This window comes from Penaeus japonicus, unplaced genomic scaffold (genome assembly GCF_977035675.1).
Source record: "Penaeus japonicus unplaced genomic scaffold, GWHDUDI00000001_assembly GWHDUDI00000024, whole genome shotgun sequence".
In the NCBI taxonomy this organism is placed as follows: domain Eukaryota; kingdom Metazoa; phylum Arthropoda; class Malacostraca; order Decapoda; family Penaeidae; genus Penaeus; species Penaeus japonicus.
The window spans coordinates 9,151,815-9,162,247 of NW_028234426.1; the positions used below are offsets into that span (position 1 = coordinate 9,151,815).

Here is a 10,433-nt window from a genome sequence, read left to right on the forward strand (position 1 = left end):
ATATAAATATACATATATATATGATATATATATATATTTAACTATATAAATATAGCTTATATCACTGTATTTTTATATATAATATATAATTATAAATATATATAATATATATAGTATATTTCTTATTCAGGGAAATCTGATGAGTGATGGGGATGCGGCAGCCTCTTTCGTTATCATCTTAAACTCCCAGATCACAATGATAGAAAGGACACAAATCAAATAAAACACAGCCATTGGTTTCATATACATTTAATTATAAAACTAGATCACTGACTTATGGCGGAGGGGGGGAGGGGTGATCGGCCCCCCCTTTCCCTTCCTGCCGGGCTGCCAACCTGCTTGGGTGGCAACCAATTTGAAATGATGCAAGTTTGAAAATAATGGTAGACTGAAGAGCGATGCTGGTCACTTACTTATAAATTCCTGAGGTGTACATGTCTATAAAAAAATGGGAGAAGAGAACAAAAAAAAAAAAATCACTGGTTCAAAGAAAATATACATAAACTATATTATATAAAAATGTGTGAACTTTGGTGTGGAACATTTATGTACTGTGATGAAAATACGTGGTGGAACCTTACAATTCCTGTTCTCTCATGTAAGGTTTTTGGGGGTATGGGGGTATAAGGGGGGGGGGGGGGCGGTGAAAATAACCAATACATTCTGGTTTCCTGTCCTCCTCCATCTCCTTCCTCCCCCCTAAGTAAATCCCCAACCCATCCCAAAGAAAACTAAGGGCCCCCACCCTTTTTATTATTTTTTTTTATTCATGTCGATAATCTATAAATGAAAGTAGGCAATGTCATTCTCTTAATTAAGAGACCGCGTGTGTGTGTGTCACGAGGAATACAAATCACTTGTTTACCTTTTTGCTTTTTCGAGAAGGGATTTCCCAGGTTCCACCGTGTCGAGAGCATATAAAGCAGGAAAAGAATATAGGCTCCACTCCACGTCGCGTTCATTTCTCGTCAGAAAAAAAAAATAAAATCAAAGCAACACTTAAGTGGCGCTAGGCCATCGATGCCTTCATCCAACTCTCAATCAACCTCTTGAGACATTCATTAATTAACAAAGCTACTCGGTTCTGTATCTCGAATTCGAATCTAAACAGATATCTTTTTCGTCATCCACCGCCCATCAAGATGACCTGGAGCCAAAAAAGTGTCGCGTCGACGTGGGCGAAAAAAAAATAAAACAGAAGAAGGTCGGTAACATCCCTTTCTTTACGACACACACCAGACACTCTCCAAGCTGTCTCTCTCTCTCTCTTTCTTTCTCTCTGTCTCTCGATCTATCTCTTTATTTCTCTCTCTCTCTCTCTTTGAGAAAGCAAAGTACAAGAACCTCTTGTTATTTTTTAATCCTTCGTCTCTTTGTCATTCTATAAGCAATATTATCTCCATATATTTTCTTTCTCTTCTTCCTCCTACTTCTCCCTCCCTTTCTTCTTCTTCTTCTCCTCCATTCTCTCTCTATATACACATTCTTAGTACGGTCTACATCTTCTTTTTTCTCTCTCTCTTTCTCTTGGTTCTCCTGTCTCCAGTCTATCGAAATCCAAAAATAACGAAGAAAAAACAATTCTACATCTCATATATAAACATAAAATCCTCTGTGTGATTAGTCAAGTTTAACACGTATAGATTTTTGAGGTCTTAGTTTTTTTTTTCTCTCTCTCTTTTAAGAAGAACCACGTATGGTCTTTACTCGTGTATAATAAAACGAAAAAAAAAAGAGACTTGTCAGTTGCAAAAAAATAATAATGATAATAATATTACGGATAATGCAATGTTGATAAGAGTGCATGAATAACAAATACACTTATTATTATTATTATAGCAGTCTCTTAGAAGCACTCAAAATCTCACTACGGTCTGCACAAACAACCATCAAACTACGTTTTACTGTATGCCATCATCATGCATAAGGAAAATAATAAAAAAACGAAACAAAGAAACAGGAAGGGGAAAAAAGAGGGTAGGGGGGGGGATTACAGAAGGATATAACTAAAAAAAATAAGAAGGAAATTAACAAAAAAGAAAGAAAGAAAGAACAAGAAATGGGAAATGAGAGATAAACAAACAAACAAACAAAAAAAACAACAGTAGAGGAGATACGTGAATAATTCGAATAGATGATTATTCACAAAAATTATACAACTTTGCAGCACACAATACTGTTTACACACAACGCATAAACATATAAACATTCATTCAATATAAAACCTACATATAGCACAGTGGAATCACTCGTTTTGTTATACATATAAAAAACACACTACGCCAATATTCTTGCGTTTCTCTCTACCTCACTTGGTCCATTGGTAATCTGTGAAGCTAGTTGAAAAGCGTGCAAATGTCTATATAAATTCACGCCACTGTTGCAAAGGGTAGCTGAAGTGTGGCCACGAAGAGATTAAAAAATAATTCCGTTTTTTTTCTTTCTATCTTTTATCACACTTCAGATTAATTGCGTCCCGATAAAAGCACACTTTTGTTTTTATAATCTTTCTCGTATTAATTTGTCTCGTTTCAATCACAAGAAGTGTTTTTTTTCTTTTTTAAATATTTCTCACTAATATTCTTTTATATTTTAAGCACCAAACACGTAACACATCCAATGTCTAAAACTGTCCACTGCAGTTCAATCACTTTTCCTTTTTTTTTCACCAAGTGTCCGGAGAGCCTCTGGGTCAGTTCCTCTTTTGGGAAAGGGTCAACTCAACAGTTTTCAAAAAAAAACGTTCTCACAAAATCATAACAAACCAATAATAAAAAAATAAAGGAAAGAATGAAACGTTTTCTTTCGTAAAAAAATCATCCACAGCGCATGCCCTCCCACACGCGTGGAAAAACGTTTGGTCCGTAAAAACGCTGCGCTCTTGTCCCCCGGCGGTTCCAGATCACACAGCCTCCACCTGTCCCATGAGTAGAAGCTGGTCTGCAACTCCCTTTCTCGAGGTCCTCCATCTCCTCTTCCTCTTCCTCATCATCATCATCGTCCTCTTCCTCCTTCTTCTCCTCCTCTTCGTCCCGACCCGCTGACCCGAAGCTCCCTCCATTACGGCAGGGCGGACAGGCAGTCAAGAGGGGAATCGGCTCGTCCTCCTCTTGGTGTCCTTGTGTCCTTCTTCTCCTTCGCTCCTTCTCCTTCCTCCTTCTTCTTCTTTTTTTCTCTCTCTCTCTCTCTCTTGGCCTCCACTTCGTCACCTGCCCCTTCACCTGTAACGAAAGAAAAGGAAAATGAAGGGCGTGAGTGAGTGAGTGAGTTCTGCTTACTGTTGCGTTCGAGTGAAGTTAGGTGTGTACGGTTGTGCGTCGAGGTGTGAGGTGAAAAGCGTACGTGTGGTGTTTCGGGTGCGAGTGGATGGAGTGATGATAGTGAGGTGAGGTGAGAATGGATTGTGTAGTTTGTGCGTGCGGGGGTGTGATGAATGGGTGCGTTGTGTGGTGTTCGTGTTGTGTCGTGAGTGCATGTGAGTGAGTGAAGGCGGACGAGTGTTGCGTGTCGTTGGGCGTGCAGTGAGTGGGAATGAGTGCGTTACGTGTTGTGCGTTCGTTGAATAGTGAGTGAGTGAGTGTTGTGTGAGTTTTGTGAGCGTCGGGTTGTGAGTGAGTGTTGAGTGCGTGTCTGTGAGTGTGGAGTGTGTTGCGTTCTGAGTGTGTGATGAATGAGTGCGCTGAGGGATGAGGTGTACGTGGTCGTAACGTGCGTACGTGTGTGCATTCGTGTGTGAGTGAGTGAGTGAGTGTCTACGCGTGAGTGAGTGAGTGAGTGAGTGCGTGCGTGCGTCGCGTCCCTCGCTCCATAATGCCAGCGAGAAAGACGGGTTCCTTTGATAAGCCGGTAAGTTGATCAGCTCGTGGTCGGCAAATGTGTGGGAAGGTAGTTTCTTGGCGAACCACAAACTTCTGAGAAAAGCCACGCGATGGTGTTGTTTCTCGCCTCGACAAAGAAAATGATTGGGAGGAGATAATGTGACTATGCAATGGAAACTGATCTGGTGGGGTTTAGCAGGAAATCCGAGGCGAGGCGTTCTGATGAAGGTTGGGATATGCCTCGGCTGCGTTTGGGGCACTTGTGAAGCAACATGCACGAGTATGAAATGAATGTATGTTGTTTTTTTTCTACTTCTTTCTTTCTATTTTCTTTCTTTCCACTACTCTCTGTCTGATTGACATGTGAGCGATGGGCTATAGTATGGCGGAGGGCTGGACTATATCGCAGGGAGGTAGCTGCTTTCGCTATGGGGAGCGCTGCGCGCTATCGAGATGAGTTCGCACACCCCACACCACACTCACGAGATAGCCAGAAGCGAGTGTCGAGAGGAAGTGAGAAGGTCGAGCAGATGAGAGAGAGTGCTGAGCGAGAGCGATAGATAGCGAATAGAGAGCAATCGAGAGCTAGAGAAGATTTTGAAGAGAGCGCTCGCGAGATAGAGAACACCATATGTGCTAGCTCGAGCGCGAAGAGAGCGTCTGTTGTTAGAGCTGATTACGAGTACGGGATAGTAGCTATTCGCAGCAGAGACAGACAGACGTCACAGGCATGAGAGATCTAGAGATCTCTCTGTCTGTCTGTCCGGTCCTCTCTCTCTTCTTTCTGCTCCTCTTTCTCTCTTTCTCTTCTCTCTCTCCGGCTCTCATTCTCTCTCTCTCTCCTCTCGTTCTCTACTCTTTCTCTCCTCGTGCTCTCACTCTCTCGGGTCTTCTCGCGTTCGTCCTTCTCCTCCTCAACCTTCTCCTTTCTCCCTCTCTCTCTCTCTCTCTCTCTCTCCCTACTCGAGACCCCTACAGCATCCTCCAGCTCTCCCTGGTCTCTCTCGTTCGCTCTCCTCTCTCATCTCCGGTCCCAATCTCACTCTCTCTCTCTCTTCTCTACTCTGTCTCTCTCTCTCGCTTCTCTCTCTCTCACTCTCGCTCATCGAGGGTTTTCTCTGTCTCGGTCTCTGATCCTCTCTCTCTCCTCATCCTCTCTCTCCCACGCTCTGCTCTCTCTTCATACTCTCCACCTTACCAACTCTCTATCTAGTACTCTCTCTCTACTTACCTCTCTCTCTGCGTCGTCTCTCTCTCTCTCTTATCCTCATTCCCTTCCTCTCTCTTCCTCTCTCTCTCCTCTCTCTTCTCTGATGATTCATTCTCTTTGCTCTTTCATTACTCTCTTCCTTCCTTCCTTGCCTTCTTTCGTTCTTTCTGTTCTTTTCTTTTCTTTTCTATTCTTTCTTTCTTTCTTATCTTTTCTTTGTCTTTCTTTCTTTCTTTCTTTTTCTTTCTCTTTCTTCTGTCTTTCGCTTCTTTTACTCCTCCTTCCTTCCTTCATACTTCGTTCTTTCTTTTTCTTCTTTCTTATTTCTTCTTTCTTTGTTCTTTCTTTCTTTCTTTATTTTTTCTATATTTCTTTCTTTCTTTCCGTTTCCTTCATTCGTCCTTCCTTCATCTCCACCATCCCTCAACTCCCTCTCCCTCCCACCCATCCCTCCACCCCACCCCTTTCACCCCACCCCTTCCACCCAAACCCACCCACCATCCCTCCCACCCCATCCCTCACCCCCACCCATCTCTCACCTGAGCTTATACGAAGAGGTCCACTCGCAGTCCACTCTCTCCCTCAGATCGGCGACGGCGATGGAGTGCGAGCGCTGGAGGGGCTTGCGCTTGACGGGCCTCTCGCCGGTGCCGCAGTAGGGGACGTCGCAGTAGTGGATGGAGTTGTGGAGCACCGGGTGGTAGGCGATCTTCTTGCGAGGGATCGGGCTGAACTGCACCTGCGGGAGGATATGCTGCGGGGTAAGACGCTAAGTGTGATTATTCGTGGTAGTTGTGTGGTGGCTTTAAAGGGGGTAAGGGGGTTGGAGGGTGGGGTGGTGGGAATGGGGGGGTTGGGGTTGGGGTTGGGGTTGGGGTGGGGGTGGGGGTTGAGGGGTGGGGTTGGGGGATGGGGGGTTGGGTTGGGGTTGGAGGGTTGGGAGTTGGGGTTGGGTGTGGTGGTGGGTAGGGGTAGCCAGGATTTTTTTCGATTTTTTTTTAATTTCTTGCCTTTTTTTTCTTTCTTTATTTAAACATTAACTGATGCATTAGGGATCTTTTGGATGGGAATGGGGCAAGGGGGGGGGGGGGTGCGACACAAGAGCTTGAAGGGGGGTGGAGGAAAAACAAGCATTTTTCTCTTTTTTCTCTCAGACATGCCAGGCTACATGCTGCTTTCAATAGATTGCGTATTATCATTGTTGATAAGGCAATGGCTTACTGGAAGGTGGGGGGGGAGGGGGGGAGAGGAGAGGAAGGGGGGGGAGAGGAGGAGGGGAGGGGAGGAGGGGGGGAGGGGGCGGGAGGGGGGGGGGGAGAGGAGGGAAGGAGGCGAGAGAGAGGAGAGAGGAGAGAGGAAGGAGGAGGAGAAGGGAAGAGGAAGGAGAGGAAGGGGGCATGGGGGGGGGCACAGGGCATTCGGGGGGGGGCATCATTCAGGACTTAGCATTAGTATTGATCACGTGCTAAGAATATCATATCAAAGCAAACAAATGCAAAATGAACAATATTAAAACATGACAAAAATAATTGACTTTTTGCTCGCTAATCAGGCACTACAATTAATTACTCAAATATGCCATCATTAACTGAAGTGATCGTTAATCAATGAAAAACACATGCCAGGGCAATGCATTTATATTCATATTTTCAATTCCAAAATAACAAGTACAGTAAATAATCAGCATCGGACAAGTAGTATAAGCAATATGGCATATCATGCCGCCATATATGTATATATATACATATATATATATATATATACATATATATATATATATATATATATATATATATATGCATATATATATATACATATTTGTATGTATATATGTATACAAATATATGTATGTATATATATATACATACATACATACATACATACATACATACATACATACATACATATATATATATATATATATATATATATATATATATATATATATACACATATGTATGTATATATATATACACGTACATAGACAAAAGCATGCAAACAAGGATGAGCAGCAAGGCTACTGCCCCCGGCAAAGAGAGGCCTTGCCGAGGACTCCAAGACAGACGAAACCCGCCGGGTCTCACCGTGACCGTCCCAACCTTCTGATAGGAGATGTCGAGGTACTGGATCTCCTGGCACGGTAACACGAGGTCCAGGGGCCTCTTGACCGACACGGACGCCCTCTGGGTCACGCCTCCGATCGCCGCGGTGATACGCCCGCGTTTGAGCTGCCGCGCCTTCACGCCCGCGACGCTGCTGACGGTGTTCTCTTCTTCGTCGTCTCTGTGGGGAGGGAGAAAGAGGGGCGTGAGAAGGAGGGGAGAGTGAGGGGGGGGGGATGAGGAAGGGAAATCAAAATGAGGTTGGGAGAATGAGGAAGAATAGAGAGTGAAGAGGGGGAAATGAAAGAGTTGAGAGGACGAGTGTGTGTGTGTGTGTGTGTGTGTGTGTGTGTGTGTGTGTGTGTGTGTGTGTGTGTGTGTGTGTGTGTGTGTGTGTGTGTGTGTGTGTGTGTGTGTGTGTGTGTGTGTGTGTGTGTGCGCGCGTGTTGTTTTTGTTACGTGAGTTTCCTGTAAAATAGGATGATGATGCTGCTGCTGATGATGATAATAACAAACAATAATAAAATGATAAAAAAACAGATCTTATCAGTAAACAGCACAGCATGAAAGCAAAAAGGAACAAGAATAAAATGAGGGATGACTTCATTCCTTCATTCTGGAAACAAATTCATTTATTCACACAGGAAGTCATCGCCAAAATGTCCCAAAAATGTCTCAAAAACAAAGGAACACAAAAATGGAAAAAAAAACAGGCGAGAGGGGAGGGGGGGATCCGAACATACCCACCCCTGCCCTCATCCCCTCCCCCTGACCCCCTATCTCCATATCCTAGCTATCAAACCTCAGCCCTCATACCCCCTTCCCTTTCCCCTCCCCAGTTCCCACAGTCATTTCCCCTGAACTCCATTCCCTACCCATATCCTCCCCTGCCCCTAACTTCTCTCTATCCCTTACTCATACACCCTACCCCTACCCCCTACCCCTACCCCCTGCCACACTCCTAAAAAAAGAAAAAAAAGAACTGGACTCTCTTCCTGTGAACTATCAGCCGAACCGATAAGAGGCCATTGTTCCAGCCAGCACTTCCGTTGCCCGAACGAGTCGCCGCGACAAACGGGAGGGGAAGGAGGGGGAGGGGAGGAGGAGGAGGAGGAGGAGGAGGAGGAGGAGGAGGAGGAGGAGGAGGAGGAGGAGGAGGAGGAGGAGGAGGAGGAGGAGGAGTGGAGGGAGGGAGGGAGGGGGGGCGTGAAACGAGTGAACGGAGAGGAGAGGGAGAGGGAAGGGGGAGATGGCGTGGGTTGGGGGAAAGGGGAGAGGAGGGAGGGAGAAGTGAGGAAAGGAGATGTGAGGAGAGGAGATGAGAGAGGAGAGTAAATGAGAGGAGAGAAGAGAGGAAAAGAGAAGGAAAGAAGAGGGGAGGGGGTGATATGAGGAAAGCGGATGGAGGGGCGGCGTAAAGGAGGGGAGGGGGGGGGGCGGAGAGAGAAGGGAAAGAGAGGGGGAGTGTGTGATTGGAGGGGAGATCGAACGTGAGAAAGGGAAGAGACAGAGGGGAGGGGTGAATAGAAAGGGAAATGAGGAGAGGGGAGGAGAGAGAGGGGAGAAAGCGAGAAAGGCGTGCGGTGAAGAGGGGGAAACAGGGACAAACAAGGGCAAGTGATCGAATCTTTTCATCGACTGGCTCGGCAGTGGACAAACACAAAGGTTTTTCAAAAGGGGGGGACGGGGTGGGGGGGGAAGAGGGCCCCTCTTCTCCTCACCCTTCCTCTACAATTATCGCCGAACGCATAATCACCCTCGATGGCTTTTAGGGGGGGAGGGGGGTAAGGGGAGATTTTTTTTTTTCTTTCTCTTTATTTGACGTTTTATCGTTTTTCATTTATCATACACTACTTAATTTACGGGTTCGTGACAACCAATTACTTCATTGTTGAAACGTGATGGGTCTTTCCCGTAGAGTTAAAGCCGATAATCTTTCATAATAACGTTCAGGTGTTTTTCCTTCGACACGCAAACACGCCACACAAACTGTTATACGCAATTAGGAGAGTATAGTTAAGTACAGGAGTATTCATTCTCCCCCTCTCTCTCTCCCTCCCTTTCTATTTCCCCCTCCTTTCTTTTTTCCTATCTCTCTCTTTCTCTTTTTCTCCCTTCTTCTCCTCCATATTCTTCTCTCTTTCTCTCTCTCTCTCTCTCTCTCTCTCTCTCTCTCTCTCTCTCTCTCTCTCTCTCATCATCCTCACGATCTCTCTCGCTCGACATTCTCTCTCTCTCTCTCTCTCACTTCCCTTCCTCCCTATTCCTCTCTCTCTCCTCTCCATCCCTATTCTTTCTCTCTCCTCTCTCCCTTCTCTCTCTCTCCTCCTCCCTCGCCCTCTCTCTCCTCTCTTCTCTCTCTCTCTCTCTCTCCCTCCCCCCCTCTCTCTCTCTCTCTCTCTCTCTCTCTCTCTCTCTCTCTCTCTCTCTCTCTCTCTCTCTCTCTCTCTCTCTCTCTCTCTCTCTCTCTCTTACTCCTTCGGGTACCTTCTCTTCGACCAAAAGTACACTCCCCTAGACAGAGTAGTGGGCGGGGCCAGGGGAGCACAGGAGGTTGGTACGGGCGGCAGGTCGCTGGGGTGGGTATCGTAGTAGGTGGGCGGGTATGGCGTTGATAGTGGGTGTGTGGGTATTACGCCTGAGGGTGCAGTTCAGACAGACAGGTGGGTGGGCACAGACGAATGGGTGGGTGGGTAAGTGGGTGGGTAGGCGATGTCTGCGCGTTGGGTATTGGGCATAAAACACACATGGGCGGGCGGGCGCGGGCGTGTTAGTACGGGCGGGTGGTGGGTGTGGCTCAGGCGGGTCAGCAACCTACGATATTTATCCCGGCTGTGCTCACACTAACCCCCTAGTCAAGACACCCTATCGCCTCACAGCCATGTTCTGGGTACGATTTAGTCTCTGTCTCTCCCTCTCTCTCTGTCTGTCTTTCTCTCTCTCTCTCTCTCTCTCTCTCTCTCTCTCTCTCTCTCTCTCTCTCTCTCTCTCTCTCTCAAAACCACACACACACATACACACAGGGAGAAAGGGAGAGAGGGAGAAGGGGGAGGGAGGGAAAGAGAGAGAGAGAGAGAGAGAGAGAGAGAGAGAGAGAGAGAGAGAGAGAGAGAGAGAGAGAGAGAGAGAGAGAGAGAGCGAGAGAGAGAGAGAGATGTGAGAAAAAGAGAGAAAGAGAGAGGAAAGAGAAAAAGGAAGAAAAGAGAGGAAAAAGAGAGAAGAGAGGAAAGAGAGAAAGAAAGAGGAAAGAGAGAGAGAGAGGAGAGAGAGGAGAGAGAGGAGAGAAGAGAACGGGGGAGAGAG

General features: G+C 46.1%; 1 protein-coding gene across 1 annotated transcript in view; it reads right to left on the reverse strand.

Moving 5' to 3' along the window:
- Window positions 1-3,178: 3,178 nt before the first annotated feature.
- LOC122263935 (uncharacterized) overlaps window positions 3,179-10,433 on the reverse strand; it is a gene marked incomplete in the record, with an annotated part of 22,081 nt that continues 14,826 nt past the window's right edge. The window contains 3 exon segments of the mRNA XM_086550660.1: window positions 3,179-3,221; window positions 5,568-5,767; window positions 7,113-7,311. Coding sequence (XP_086406786.1) covers window positions 3,218-3,221; window positions 5,568-5,767; window positions 7,113-7,311 — 403 coding nt within the window.